Source organism: Drosophila guanche, unplaced genomic scaffold (assembly GCF_900245975.1).
Source record: "Drosophila guanche unplaced genomic scaffold, DGUA_6, whole genome shotgun sequence".
Classification (NCBI taxonomy): Eukaryota; Metazoa; Arthropoda; class Insecta; order Diptera; family Drosophilidae; genus Drosophila; species Drosophila guanche.
In genome coordinates this window covers 659,043-674,610 of record NW_022995763.1, presented here as the reverse complement: position 1 = coordinate 674,610, position 15,568 = coordinate 659,043, and the positions used below count along the sequence as shown (strand labels likewise).

At 42.9% G+C, this 15,568-nt stretch overlaps 4 protein-coding genes across 4 annotated transcripts; 2 read left to right on the top strand and 2 right to left on the bottom strand.

Annotated features, from left to right (window-relative positions):
• The first annotated feature begins 8,270 nt into the window (after nt 1-8,270).
• Nucleotides 8,271-11,826, top strand: LOC117591012 (GTP-binding nuclear protein Ran). The gene is made up of 3 exons (XM_034284099.1): nt 8,271-8,405; nt 9,990-10,478; nt 10,544-11,826. The coding sequence occupies exons 2-3, from the start codon at nt 10,044-10,046 to the stop codon at nt 10,757-10,759; spliced, it is 651 nt and encodes a 216-aa protein (XP_034139990.1). The 5' UTR covers nt 8,271-8,405; nt 9,990-10,043; the 3' UTR covers nt 10,760-11,826.
• Nucleotides 11,827-12,149: 323 nt separating this feature from the next.
• On the bottom strand, nt 12,150-13,257 carry LOC117591021. Its single transcript, XM_034284108.1, has 4 exons — nt 13,143-13,257; nt 12,663-12,768; nt 12,437-12,599; nt 12,150-12,370 (listed from the first exon to the last, which is right to left on the bottom strand). The coding sequence occupies exons 2-4, from the start codon at nt 12,745-12,747 to the stop codon at nt 12,289-12,291; spliced, it is 330 nt and encodes a 109-aa protein (XP_034139999.1). The 5' UTR covers nt 12,748-12,768; nt 13,143-13,257; the 3' UTR covers nt 12,150-12,288.
• Nucleotides 12,713-14,740, bottom strand: LOC117591019. The gene is made up of 5 exons (XM_034284106.1): nt 14,304-14,740; nt 13,555-14,134; nt 13,366-13,498; nt 13,143-13,298; nt 12,713-12,768 (listed from the first exon to the last, which is right to left on the bottom strand). Exons 2-4 carry the CDS (start codon nt 13,667-13,669, stop codon nt 13,172-13,174), a joined length of 375 nt encoding a protein of 124 aa, XP_034139997.1. The 5' UTR covers nt 13,670-14,134; nt 14,304-14,740; the 3' UTR covers nt 12,713-12,768; nt 13,143-13,171.
• Nucleotides 14,741-14,891: 151 nt separating this feature from the next.
• Nucleotides 14,892-15,414, top strand: LOC117591020. Its single transcript, XM_034284107.1, has 2 exons — nt 14,892-15,176; nt 15,248-15,414. Exons 1-2 carry the CDS (start codon nt 14,935-14,937, stop codon nt 15,354-15,356), a joined length of 351 nt encoding a protein of 116 aa, XP_034139998.1. The 5' UTR covers nt 14,892-14,934; the 3' UTR covers nt 15,357-15,414.
• The last annotated feature ends 154 nt before the right edge of the window (nt 15,415-15,568 follow it).

The following is a 15,568-nucleotide window of genomic DNA, read 5'->3' as shown; positions in this document are numbered from 1 at the left end:
TGCAAGCAAACGCATCGAGTTGTGCTTAAAATAAAGCGCATCGTATTTTTTTGCCCCCGCTCTTTTGGGAAATTTCGGAATCACGTAAACACAAATATTGGGCACGCGGATAGGTAAACATTTGTCCCCTGTCCCCCCCTTACGTATGTAAATATATGTACAGGCAATCTGAACTCATTTCGCTCAAGTTCAGAGCTGTTTGCCCAGTTGTCAGCTGCCAACGCTGGCAGTCTTACCGTCACCACACCGGTGGTGAGCTGAGCTGTCGACCCATGTGACCCATCCGGTGGCCATGCCCATGTCCGTGACAGCTTAGCGCGTGTCCTTTGACTGCCACAGTCTCTCGTCTGTCGTCTGTCGCCTGTCGCCTGTCCATTGGACACCAACCAAAGCCAAAGTCAACGTGTCCCCGTCCCTTCCAAAAGTGGATGTTTGCTTGCGCGATCAGATGAGATGAGATGAGATGAGATCTTTGCGTACACTCCAAGTGGAGTGGAATCGTCTGACGTCAGTGGAAGTATGTGTAGACTTTATGATGCTGCGGCTTAGGGTCTGTTGATGTATTCTGTGATTTATGGGTCAGCTCTTATCAGAGTTAAAATGTTTATCAGGCATAAATCTGCGTGTAGAGCGGATCTACAGCAGATCGGAGGCATGGCCAGGAAGATATTTTTGAGCAGTTGATCTTGGCTTTGCCCAAGGTCCAGCTCAAAAGTATGCAACGATCGAACCTCAAGCCCGAGGCTCAACTATGAACTCAAATCGGAAAATCGGTTTGCAACCCCCTTACATATCTCCCACTAGATCTGGCCTCGTAAAGCCGTCTATCTTTAGCTTTATGATCTGTCAGCGGCATGAACATTATAACGATCAAAACATCAACATTATAATTGTCTTAGCGGGGGGATTTTATATAATACCTTTCGGGGTTCCTCTGACGCACACAGCTCACTCAGCGGTGTTCGAGTGTCACGTGAATGCAAAATGCCAAGTCACTTTCGGCTACGCAATGTCTATGGTCCATCCACCCAAAACCCAAACCCAAACCCAGTTTCATTTATCAATTCCATCGCCCAATAACAATTAAGACAAGGGGAAAAGTACGACAGATCGAGTCTCTGTGACTGAATGACTAAACATTGGGCTTAAGCAGAAATCAATTCAATGCCCAATTTCATGAAAATCAAGAACCAGAAGAGCACCACAGAGCACCACAGAGTGGCCAGTGTGAACCGGTTAGAACCAATGCCAATCAACAACCCGCTGAACCTTAAAGGCGGCAGCGTCATCAGCATTAATGGTTAGTGATGTGCGGTTCAGTTTTTATTATGGTTCATATTGCGAGCTTTGTGGATTGGGCTACAGCTGACAGAGCAGTAAGGCGCCCACGATCGTTCATCGTTAAGGAGTCTTTTAGTAGTTGGTCTTCCTGTTGCACATGCCACGCGCTATGCAGCAGATCACCCGCAGATCTGCTCTGCATCGATCGTTGGAACTGGCTCCACGCCACATGAACTGCAAGCGTCATATCTATCACCCGCAGATCTGCGCTGCATCAATCGTTGGAACTGGCTCCACGCCACATGAACTGCAAGCGTCATATCTATCACCCGCAGATCTGCTCTGCATCAATCGTTGGAACTGGCTCCACGCCACATGAACTGCAAGCGTCATATCTATGGGCATCTATGGGCATGGCATCAATTGGAAGCGAAGCGATCTTTATGGGGTAACGCATTGCAACGATCGATCGAGGCACTGTGTGGGGGGACTGTCTGCTTGAGTGGCTTTTGGTGCAGAGATCTATATCATATTTCTGTGCCTAACAGGTTTGTGGCGCCCGCCCGGCAATGATGACAATAACACCATCCATTCTGGACAATAAACGCTCTATGCAAATCGCAATATCTGTGGCAATTGTTTTGGTTTTAGTTGGGGTTTCGGTTTCGGTTTCGGTTTCTGTTTTAATTGAAAATGTTTGTAACTTGTTGCTGTTTACCCTAGGGCTTTGGGGGCAACTGTCGCTGCTTGGTAATCCGCTCATTAGAGTCATTAAAAAGCTGACTACTGGATCAACAAGCAAAAAAGGGCCCCATAAAGGTGCCAGTCCGAGTCTCGTCTCACGTTGACAGGCACTGCACTGGCATGGGATTAAGAGGCTCTTACGTTGAAGCCATTACATGGTTGGGTCTGACATTTTGATGGGCAGCGCACTAGAGCCAAGGATAATGATTCGGATTAAGCAATATGCAGAGAAGATTTGTCTCCGCCTGGGAGCACTTGCAGCCCCCCACTGGAGGGCTACGCTCCTCTATTCAGAGCATGGCAATTATGCAGCTAATTGCACAATTAAAACACAGTCTATCTGGTCGGTTGTAGTTTTTGATTTGCTATTTGCTAGATTCCCTGTATATGTATCTGTATCTGTCTGTATCTGTGTATCTTTATAACAAATTCAAATCGGTTTGTCTCGTTTCGAGCCAAATAATTTATTATTGAGAGCTGCAGATGCAGCTATTTGGAACCACTCAAACCATCCACTTTTGGGCTGCAACTTCTGTCCATTCACTTTTAAAATTTCTTGATAATTTCTGCCTCGTTTCTGGCACTTCCTTGTCGCACAAAATAAATGGCTGACATTTCCATTTCCATTTCCACTTCGCACAAGTGCCACGTTTCACTTGTCTTATCTGTGAGTAAATATTTTGATTAAATTATTATTTATTTTTGTGCTGTTTCTGTCATAAAAAGACAGCGCCACAAGCGACTTAACTTGTTTAATCGCCCTGCCTTATAGTTATCTATATGAATACATTTATTCACATTACATATACATATCCGTACATATGTACATGTGTATTATGCGCTTTGGTTGAAACGTTCAAATCAAGTGCAATTACCACAAATAATTATAATTAGAAACGATTGAATGGCCAATTAGGCGTTGGATGATGAAACGCGCTTCGAGAGAAACGAGAGCCCATCGATAATACGAAATGATATGCAGATCATAGCTATAGCTAAATATTTAGGGACTCTCTTTTCCAGCGTGGCTTAGCAGGAGCAAAAACTTACCACTGCTTGCTGTAGCGGTAACAGTGCCAGTTGCAGTTGCAGTTGCAGTTGCAGATGTACCGTTCTCTGATTTTGGTTCGGCTTGTGCTGCAATATTGCTTCCATTCAAATGTTTTAGCAATTTTCACTGATCGCGTGGATTCGGATTACTTATTGCGACTTCCGCTTTGGCTCTGCCTTCCTCTCCGTGATGCTCTTTGTGTTGCTCTTTCTTGATTGATATTAATATTTCTGGCATTGATTAGGGATTTGTTGTCGCTGAGAGATCTGAAATGGAGACAACTGCGTGTAGAATGTTCAATGAACATTAATTATTATATATAGATTTCTATAGGGAAATCCAATGTGGGGGGACATGGTGGCTGTATCAAGAATTCGAATGGTTTTTTCTATCAAAACCCGCAGCACGTTTCAACCCAATTTGTTTGCAAAACAAAAGAAAGCACGTGAATTCATATGGCGCCCAAAAAAGATGAGAACCGAATCGGTTTCTATGCGAACTACGCTATGCAAGGTGCAATTTACGCACAAGGTGACGCGCTGTCCGCTGTGGGGAGGACCAATAACTTTTTCACCACGCACCGCACTGAGAGCCAAGCGCTAGAAAGGGATGGAGACGGAGTTGCCCTATGACACATCCATGTACATATGGATGTATTTGTGTAAGGTGAGTGTAAGGCTTTCTCTTGCATAAATAAAATACAGTACTGTTAACCCGTACCAGACCATATATAGATCATAATTTATATTTTGAAACTATTGAATCGGTTTCCAAGCAGCACAACAAGTGTCATTTGAGTTCTATACTTTGAATCATTTTGTTTGCCAATTCGGTGACGCAGCATCTTATGGGAAATTATGCATGTGTCCCCCGCCCGCACCCGTCTGCATAATTACACGCTGAATGGGGGGGGGGGGAGGTCAAATGGTATTGAGAAAATGTGTCTCTCACTCTCTCAAATGAGATTTTGGTGGAAAATGCCGCTAAGAGAGAAAGTTCGGTCTGGAAAATGTCAGCTCAAAGCCACAACCAGAACGCACCAGACAATACCGAGACTGGGGATACAAAAATACGTGCATACATACATATGTATATACATATGTTTATATGCACTCTCTTTGGCTCTCGCTCTCTTGCTCTTACGATCGAGGCTGTGCAACACTGACGTTGACATTGGAAATGATGATGCCTAGGGCGAGGCCAAGACATTAACGGAATATTTTTGTTTCATACTCCTTCTGCCAGGGAGGGGTATGGTGAACCATACGCCACAACACGTGTTAATCCCACCCATTGCCTATTTATGGATTGTTCCAATTTTAATTAACATGTAAATACAAAGAGGAACAACAGCAAAGTGCAAATATTCCCACAATTTAAATGCAAATTTTTAGACGAGTAAACAAAATCAGACACACACACAAACACACACACGCACACACACGCGTCTTCGTATTTATTTGTGTTACTTTTCCGTGCTGAATATGAAATGAATTTATCAATCAAATTGTATGTTAATACTAGGGCGGCAATCGGCCAACACTTTAAAGCTGCCTGTTTTTCCCAGTAATGTTTTGCATCTTAAATGGGTCCCCCCCCCAGGCCGACCCTACGCTGCGCTGCTAGTCTGTATTCCGCATACAAAATGTGTTGATGAAATGTGATTACTGGGGGAGTGCAGTGTCTGAGCCTTACTTTGCTGCCGCTGTGATTTGTATCTACAATCATTAGTAGTCAGTATTCCTTGAGATCTTCCCGTTGCAGCTGGAATTCCAAAGATATGGGAAACAATCACTTTGATATATCCGTTGATCCGTTCCAATTGCAACTTGTTCGCGCTATTTATTTTTGCATTGGTTTTCGGTTTCATTTGTTGTTGTTGTCTTTTGTGCGTGCTTCTTGTGTTTGCTGTTGCTTTGTTGTTACATTTAAATGTGTGTTAGTTGCAGTGCATTTAGTTGTTCATTGATTGGTTCACGCTCTAAAAACGTTTCGAATCGGATTGGCAGATCCACCTGATCGATCGATGGGGTTCGATGTTTGCTATTGAATTTTTCCAAGTTGCGGGCTTGCTTTTCTTTTCTTTTCTTTCTTCTTTTTCTTTTTTGTAGTCGGTTGTCGGATAATCACAGATTTCGTGTGCTAATGTCGCGGCTTGAACTTTAAAACTGAGAACGAACAATATTTCGCATTGTTTAGTTCTCTCCTCTCCGGGTGGGTGCTGCTGCTGCCTGCCTGCCTGCTGCTGCTTTAGTCTGCTATTGTTATTGTTGTTATTTGTTATTGTTATTACTCGTGTTGTTGTATTATGCTGCTGGCAGGCTAGGTGCAGCCACACAGCCCAGCTCCTCCCCCCTGAAACATCCCTTGAGCCGCCCCACCCCATGCTCATTCCCATCGAATGGCATCCCATCCCCATGCCATACCCCCTACAATGGATCGCTCAATGAGCTTGAGTGTCATCCACTTAGGAAGCGCCAACCACTGAACTCGCCCCCACCGCCAACTACAACAACAACAACAACAACAACAACAACAAAAACAACAATAAAATTCAAAGAAAAATATAAAAAAAGACAATGCTCTGGGGACGGCAGCAGAGGTCGATGTCGACGTTGACGTCGTCGCAGATGATTATAATACAATGGACGATAATGCGAGCGATCATGTAAATTAGATTTGTCTCAGTTGGCGACGTTGGGTGGGTTTCTCTGTTGCCTCTATGGCTGGAGGGTGGCTGGTGGGTGGGTGGATGCCTCGCTCGAAGCCGAAGCCGAAGCCAAAAGCCGAACTGTGGACGAGCTGGGACTCAAGCTCAAGAGCTCGGGAAAAACAATGCCAGAACTTTGGTTTGCTTGGCTTGATGGCAGGCTTAGATATGCTCTGCTGAAGTGCCTCTTCGTTGTGAATTTGCTCAAGTACAGGGATCTTCAATAGACCACGAGTATCCCACTAACGAGGCAGAGGTACCTGCTCCTAGAACCCAATCTATATCTGAATGATTCAGTTCGAAATGGGGCATCATTTTGATATGCTTATGGGTCTGTCTGCCCGTCAGTTGTTGTTGTTATGGTTGGGTCTGGGTCGCTTGTGTATGATAATCACGACGAGCGGCAGTCAAAAACGTTGAACAGCAAAAGAAAAGAAACGAAACGAAACGAAACGAAAAAAAAGGAAGGGAAAGTAATATAAAATCATATATGCATGTATGAAGTGAATGCTGGGTAGTAAATTGAAATAATTCAATTAATTTGCATTGTAAGTATAAGTACGCGGAGATCAAAACGACTGAATTGTAATAAAGAAAAATGTGGGGGAAGCAACTAAACGAGTGCGCTACAATGAAATCAGTTTAAATGAATAACGTTCGTGATGGCTCAACCAAGTGGGCACTCGTAAGCAATTTATGCAAGTGAATGCGCGCAAAACCTACTAGCAACATTCCATGGCTGGCCTGCGGAAGGAAATGAACCAGCGAGAATTCTATCCACCACCGCGCGCTGGCAACTCAAACCGTTTTTCAAACTCTAACGGAAAGGGCGCGCATGAAAAAGTGCTCGCTGTGAAAAGCTCGCTGCTGCGATGCTAATGGACCGATAACTAATAGTTGGGTAAGTTGGGTTTGAAATCATTCAGAAAATTGATGCATGATCGGTTATGCATGGCCCTAAATGCCGTAGTAATATTAAACAGAAAATCTGAGTCGGGAAATATTATTTCGATCAACAATACTTCAATTTTGATACTTCCATTTTCCCACGAAAATTTAACAACTTTAAGACTTTGAGCTTATGTTGTAAGGATAGGAGACCTGCCCCCCAAACCACTTATTACAATATTTCCTTATGATCCCTTTCTTTTTCAGGAAAACAATAGAATTTATTTTACTCTTTTTATTTGCGCGCCAATTTTTCAATTTATTTAAGTTATCAGTTAACATGCCTCTGTTAATAATTTACATACATTTACATACTGAAGCAAAACTTTAGAGAGGAGGATTTGAATGAAAAGGAATAAGGTCTTAAGGTATCCAATCCAATACGAAGGACTATTGATAAGAAGCGAAATTGATTCTTCAATCGGATTAAATTATTTGTTTAGTGTTGAAAGTTTTTGCAAGCAAGTAATATCAAATAGAAGATCAAATTCGAGGAATATGATTTAAGACTACGGTATATTTGCGGTATATTTTTAAAAGAGATTGTGTATTTGGTATGTTTCTGTGGGTCTGTCGGTAGAGTCGATAATTCCGCTGTCACAGCTGGTGACCATTTAAGAAATATTATATACTTTTCAGTATATTTATACCACGAAATTGAGTTCATTGTAGGTATATCGATACATAATGTTTTATTTAACGAATATCATCATCCTATTAAACTCAATTTGTAAAGTATATTCAATAATATAAGGTATCCAAACCCCCATACGCATACTTTTCAAATATCCCTCCAGGACTTTCTCTATTCTCCTTCTCTATTCCATCCCAACTTACATATTTTACCGTTGGCAACATAATTTGTATGGACCAGAAACTCACTGCTCATTTTTCGCAGCATGCTGCGAATACTAACCAGCATTGTTCCCAAACATTTCTCTTGGAATAAGCTACATTTAGTTTCCTTGGAGGGAAGGATATCCTCGAATTGAGAAAATTGTGGAAATCTTTGGCTCTAATCAATGCAAAAACATTCTATCTGTGTTGGTAAGCCATCTCAACAAAATTATTCAGATACCGAGAATACAGCTAGATCGATATACATATGTATATATTATTAATGTTTGATAGCAGCTTTGAAAATTACATTTTGATATTAATTTATGGAAATAGGGTATACAAAGACTCATACTACGCTAGACCTATCTGTTGACAAGCAACAAATTGTCAAATTACGTTGCATTCCGTTCCCTCTCACGTAACGTTTTATGCTATTTTTGTTCGTTGACCTTTTTAGATTTAAACCTAATTTGGAAACATTTCAAGAAAAGTAAGTCGTGAAAACTAGCCAATCTTGTGGAGAATTGATTGATTAATTGGATAAAACTATAGTTCTAGCGCGGAGACTCCTAACTAGCTAGTAATATTATATAGAACATCAAAGTCGGAAAATAATTTAAGATTCAATTTATATATTTATAGTATATTTTAAAAATACAAGGGTATATTTCGGTATATTTCCGAAAGTCTGCCGGTATACTTTATCGATAATTCCGCTGTCACACTGTGTATAGATCAGGTGGTCACACTGGTTGGTTGGAAAAAAAAAAGTGAAAAGTGGACGTCGTGAAATTTGCACAATCCGAAATTTGTTCAATCCGTAACTAACATGTAAGTACAAAATAAAAACTCGCTTCTTTTTTTTTGGTTTGCGGCTAGAAACTTTTGAACAAGAACTAATGTGCGGCCATTACCTGCTGCAAAACTGGTGATGGCGGCGCATCGGTTTCTTTCGGTATTATGCTGTGATTAGGCATTTATTTCGTCAAAACTTCTTTCTAAGCTCAGCACCGGCTTTCAGTTGCCTAGTTTAGTTTCTTTTTTTTTTTGTGTGTCCCCTATCCCTTGTGCCGATTTAGGGTGCTCCGCTGGCCCGGCGTCAGGCGACGTGGTGCCGCCTTTACAGCCGCGTGTTGGCATCAAAATGTGTGTCTGCATGTGCGTCCGTGTCGGCCCCGGTCATAAAAAAGCTGGTACACTACCCGGCATAGAGTTCCATGTGGATGGGCAATCATAAAGTGCAATCTTTTCCTTCCGCCGGGCTGGAAACTGCTATTTAACGCACCCAAGATTTTGTGAGGTTAAACATGAATTGCAAAAAAAAAAATAAAGAAATTTGCGTCATATTTGAGACCGAAGCTGGCGCATGTGTCGACAGCGGCGGCGTCTGGCATTCATCATCTGTGTGTGTGAGTATGTTCCGGTGTGTGTGTGTGTTAACATTTGCTATTTCGTCGAATGTTTTATTTTTTTTTTTGTGAAGAGAACATATCAAATCTGTTGGTGGGTTGTAGAGTTTAGTTGAATAGTCATTCGCAAAGCTCGCGGCTACCACGGAATACAGCGGAATTATTACAATACTTTTTTTTTCTTGCCGGCCTGTAATTTGGCGCGCTTTATTTGCGTCTATGGCTGTGCTTGCTGCATGTATTTGTGTGAGAGTGTATTGGTGGTGTGGAAGAAGGAGGCATTTGCGGAATGCAGCGTTTCCTAAGTAATAGAACGTTCGCCTTTTCAAAGTTAAAACGTTGTTTTCTTATATTGTTGATGAGCCTCGTGTATTTTCAGCCAGAAAAGGCACCAGTTTGTTTTATCCAGGCTTACGTTTATTTGCGAAATAAAAACTTCCTGTGTGTACGTCCACATGTATGTTTCTGCGCGTGTATGTATGTGCATGTAGGATTTCAATTTGCCAAGTATTTCCTTCCGTATTTGGGCATACTGGCATGCGTTGCGCGAGAGGTGTGTGTCTGTGTGTGTTTTTGTTCTTGTTTGTAGTGGAATTTTTGACTTACAACAGTTATTTGGTGTTGTATACCTGCCCTCTCTCAGGGACAACAGCAGCAGCAGCTGCCTGCAGTATCTCGTTCTCTTTCTGTCTCTTCCTCTGCTCTAGTGAATGTTGTGCCCTGCTGTTGCAATCTATCGGGCTCCCTTTCGCACACACACACCCCTATGCTGGCTTAGCAACAGCTGTTTTCTGTCCTTGGCGGGCTTTGGTCGCATCCGCTGCTACTGCGTCATATTTTGTTCGTGCCCACATCAGGACTCTTGCAATCAGTTGCAGAGCGCTCGGCCAACTACGAACACAACTCCAGTCCGCTAAAACCAAACCACCAAATAATACTAATTAAAGAAATTGAAAGATTTGAAAGAAAAGTGCTATAACCAATTTCCTACTACCGCTGCTTATAGCCATCGACGCTCCACTTGCGAGATTCTTCACTTGAATAAAGAAAAGCGCTCAACATGGCTCAGGAAGGTCAGGATATTCCCACTTTTAAGTGCGTGCTGGTCGGAGATGGTGGCACTGGAAAGACCACATTCGTCAAACGCCACATGACTGGCGAATTCGAAAAGAAGTATGTGGCCACACTGGGCGTGGAAGTGCATCCTCTAATCTTCCACACCAATCGTGGAGCTATCCGTTTCAACGTGTGGGATACAGCCGGACAGGAGAAGTTCGGAGGTCTGCGTGATGGATACTACATTCAAGGACAATGCGCTGTGGTAATGTTCGATGTAACTTCCCGAGTTACATACAAAAATGTGCCCAACTGGCATCGTGATTTGGTGCGTGTGTGCGAGAACATTCCCATAGTTCTCTGCGGCAACAAAGTCGACATCAAGGACCGCAAAGTAAAGGCCAAGAGCATTGTTTTTCATCGTAAAAAGAATCTTCAGGTAAGTTGGAACAGCCCATCGACTCACTACAATGTTACTAATTCATTTTTGTTTATTTTACGCAGTATTACGACATTTCGGCCAAGTCCAACTACAACTTCGAGAAACCATTCCTCTGGCTTGCACGCAAGTTGGTTGGTGATCCCAACCTAGAGTTCGTTGCCATGCCGGCACTGCTGCCGCCAGAGGTCAAGATGGACAAGGAGTGGCAGCTGCAAATCGAACGTGATTTGCAGGAGGCCCAGGCGACTGCCTTGCCCGATGAGGATGAGGATCTTTAAGCGAGAAGTGTATCTAAAATAGTTAACGGAGAGGCGGCCGGCCTATACACTCACACAACATACATACCATACCCACCACAATCACACACACACACACACGACCACACACCAAGCGTCATCGTACACAAACACACAAAAGACGGCTCTCCAGGGCCAGAAGTCAGTAGAATTTTTTTTTTTTTTTATGAAATTAATGATTTAAAGAAGATGTTGGAACACAAAACACAAACAAATATCAGCCAGCCAAACGTTTGGCAGCACCCGCTTCTGTGGTGTTGTGGCTCTGCTCTAGATGAACACAGCTCAATATTGCAAGTTCCTGAAGCAGTTATTGAAAACAGCAACATCAACAGAAGAAAACACAAAACATAAAGAAGTTGAAAAACAAAACACAAACCAATATCGGGCAGCCAAACGTTTGGCAGAACAGCAACAACCCAATTCAGCTGGTGCTAGGAGCTTCACTTGGAGCCAGCACCTTGGTGGTTGGTGATTTCCAACACTAGATGAACACAACTCAATATTGCAAGTTACTGAAGCAGTTATTGTAACCCGCAACAAGAAAAGAACAAAATACGAAACATAAAAAAGATGTAAAAACAAAAACTAAAGAAACACGAATTTTGGATTTTGTGTGTTCGTGTGTCTGTGTACCACTACTACTACTACTACTACAACCAATTTAACACTTTGCTATCCAATAATATTATTTCGAAAACAAAACAAAAAAATACATCCAAGGTATAGTCGTCTTCTATATCAATGTAAATCAAGAACAGAAAGACAGTGAAGAGAGAGACAGACAGAGAGAAGAGAAGAAAGGTTGGCGCGCGCGCCTGCATGAAAACGAGCGAGAGGGCAGTGCAGAGCAGCGCTGCGCCGTAGTAGTAGTTGTAGGCCGTAGAAGTAGGCATAGGCGCTGGGAAAAGAACTGAGTCGAAATGAACGAGATAGAGAGAGAAGAGAGCCCGAGCCGCCCGCTTAATCCTCTCCACATGTTATTAATCTAAGAAACTATGAAAAATAAACACAAAAAAAACCTTCAAACAACAACACAAACAAACAAAAAAAAAAACTTGAAAAACATACGTTTTGGTATTGTATGGGGAAAAAGAAGAGAAAATAAAGGAAAGAACAACGCCAAAATTGAAAACGAATTTTTAATAACGGAGACGTGTGGAAGAAAAACAATGCAAACGAAGCGGAGATTGAACGGTACTTTAAGGCTGCCAACAACGTTTCGGTACAGTGGAGACAGTGCAATAAGCAGCGAACACTATTATATGAATATTTCTAGCAGCTCCCCCACTGGCTATTCAATTTCAGATTGAATTGCTCATGTCCGGGGAATGCTGTGTGATTTTGGTTAATGTTAACAACTAAAATATCCTAGGCTTTCGTTTGCTTGCAATTTATTCATAGTATCATTAATATTGTCACATTCCCAAACATATTTCTCCGTGTGCAAGAGTATTGTAGTTTCAAGAATTATTCATACGCATTCTGCTGTGCTTCTCCAGGCTCCTCCCCTATGGACACTTGAGACAACAGGCTGGAAAGACGCCCGTAAAGCGATCCTTATTGGCACAATTGATCTTGTGCTGGGCGCAGCTGAAAGCGGACACAAAAAATATGCTAGCCGAGCCACTCGGTTAATGGTATTGTAAATGAACTCACTCCTCCACCAAGATCTTGAAGGTATCCGTGCAGATGGCACGCTTCAGGCATTTGCCATCCTGACCAAAGTCCACATAGTCCTGGCCCCGCTTCAACAGCGGCAGATACTTGAGGAATATGGTCTCATCCTCCGAGTTACGATAAGTGCACACCGGCTCGCTGGCTGGTTTTATGGGATAAAACATTTTATTTGGAAGCGAGCACAATATTATTGATTGTCTCTCACCCGCATATATGGTGGATGGCATCACCAGCAGCATCAGCAGCACGACGGAGAAGCTCAGAGAGATTGAAACGGCACTGGTACGCATCTTGGCAATGTGGAAACGAGACTGAAACGATACGGAGGCAACCAGTTTCCTATTTATAGTTTGCACTTTCATTGCGATTTATGTGTATAGAAGTGGAGAACTATCATTTGCATATTCACAGCGGCTCTACGATCATCGTATGATGATGATGATTGGCCCCCCCACTGGGGAGGATAGACTACTGCTGCGAAACAGAGCAAATTCAGCAGCGACGCGACGAGATCAGACCGACCACATGCCAGGCGGCTTCTTAATTGTGTAATTGTTCAGATTGTGCAACGCCATTGTAGAAGACGACTCGACACTTCTCTCAACTTTGAACAGTCGCAAATCGAAATTTATTCCCTTAGGTACAATTAATTGCTGGTTGTATAGAAAACAATGATAATACTAACAAATACGATCCACAACCTAAAGGACGGCCCTAGATGTAGTTGCTCTCCGGCTCCTGCTCCTGGCAGATCAACTTGGGACAGCAGTCGGGGAATGTGCGCCGCATATCGCTGGCAATTTTACACCTTTCGTTGGGCATCAGATTATGACGGCCGCAGCTGCGCATAAAAAATGGGGCTCCCATTACTATCGCTGTATTAATATTTATGTTATGTTTCCACTTACTATCCAATTTCGAGAACATAGTCCGGCCGACAGTAGATGGACTGGCAGTAGCCCTCGCGATTGATTGGCTTGTAGGACTGCTTCTTGGGTATTGCCTGATTGAGTTCCTCATAATAGCACTGCCCGGGATAATCTGTGGTAATAATATGCTGAATTAAGTGATTTCGGGTATTCCGATTGAATGCAAACCTGGATGTACGGCATTGCCGCGGTATGTCACATCGCCCCAGGCCATGCCACAAATGGTTAGGAGCAGGAGCAAGAGATGACAGCGGAGTCCTCCGGCTCGTATCATACTCATCATTTGTTGCACTCAACGCAAAGCGAATACGAAAAAAAAGCAAAGAAGAAATCAAAAGAATTCCCGACCTGGCCTCTTGTGTGCTGCCCGTGCGACTGAGTCAATTACAATTAATTGTTGTTGCTTTTATATAAAATTAATATTAAACATTGTACACTGTCTGTGTATGCTCGAGTGTGTGTGTGTGTGTGTGTGTGTGTGTGTGTGTGTGTGTGTGTGTAGCATCTGTGGCGCTGTTGGCTTTTGTTTGTCCGACGACTTAAGGCGTCCTCCGCTCTAGCTCTAGTTTAAATTAATTAAGCCACCCCCACAGGCCCTGAAAGCGAGAGTGCGCGGCGGGGCAGTACGGTTCCGTTATATCGCATGGTGTATGGCGCTGTTGCTGCTGCGGCGCAGAGCGAAGGGGGGGATAAATCCGTGACAGTTAAGTGACACGGTTCGAGAAACTGTGGCAAGGTTGCTGCGCCGCTAAAAATTATCCAAACATACAAAATAAGTACAATAAAAATGTGTACAATAAAAGAAAACAAGGCCTAGGCCTCGATAGCCGAAGTTTTAAATACTCTTACACACATGCATACATATGTATGCATGTATTTTTGTATGCACACACTGAATTCACATTAAGATAGTTTACAGCTTTGTTGATTTTGCCTAATTTATTATAATTTTGGCCAAACTGATACGACACAAGCAAAAACGCATGTAACTGCATATATTTATGTCAATTAAATGGAATTTACTATATGCGAATGCAAACTGCATTTGCGTTAATTAACTGTAATCGTGTGAAGATACCAAGAGAGCGCAGGAGCAGAGCGAGAGAGTGAAGTGAGCCAGTGAACTCTTTTTCAGCACTGGCTAAATGAGGTAAATTTGTCATTTGTCAACACAAGATCACAAAAGAGTTCGAGAGTAACTCTTTAAAATATATATTAAAAATTCTTCCAGCAAGTGCTTCCTGCCAGTTGATTGATTGAAGATCGACTGACCACTCACTAAAATTGATTTCATTTCATTTCATTTTGCGTTTGAAACTGATATTGTTATGGACTTCCTGCAGCCGCATCGCTTCGAGAGCAAGACAAACCTTAAACAAATCACTCGACAACGACAATAGAAACCCGTAGATGATTGCAAAGCACATACGAGGTGCTTCATATGTATGTGTATATTGTATGCTGATAACAGAGCCCTGTCCGATGTGGCTGCCCTTATAAGCGGCCGATCTGCCGCTGGACAGCCAAAAATCCAAATTCAGAGTAAACATGAATGTGCTGCTGGTGCTGTACGTCTCCGTGCTCATCCTGCTCCAGCTGGTGGCGATCAATGGCAATGGCTTCAGCACGCAATATCGGGGACACACGCAACACCCAACACTGGCCGGGCATTGCTACTACGAGGAACTGGATCTGGCTGTTCCGCTGAATGGCGAAATTCTGCCGGTCAATCACGAGGACTACTGTGTCAAGGTGCTCTGTGCCGATGATTATCTATTGATGATTAAACAGTAAGTGCCGAAAGCTGCCTAGACATATATAACACATATAATTTATGTTTGATTTTTCCCAACATCAACAGCTGTGAGCCGCAACCTTTTCCGCTTCCTGGATGCCAGCTTTCGCCCGGCAATTATGGTGTGCAGTTTCCCGAATGTTGTCCACAGCTAGAGTGTCCCACTCGTGCATAGTATTTTGTGATTTGTTGCTTAACTAATTAAACGTACATTTGTGCTTATTATTTTTTGAGCTGTAGCGTGTCCTCCTAGTCTGAAATCAGTTTTCATCGTGTTTGGTTCACCTTTTGATACACCCATCGACCCCGTGGCCAATCTGCTGGGCCATCTAATCTCCTCTCCCTCTCGCCCTCTCTCTCTCTCTCTCTCTCTGTTTGCTATATATT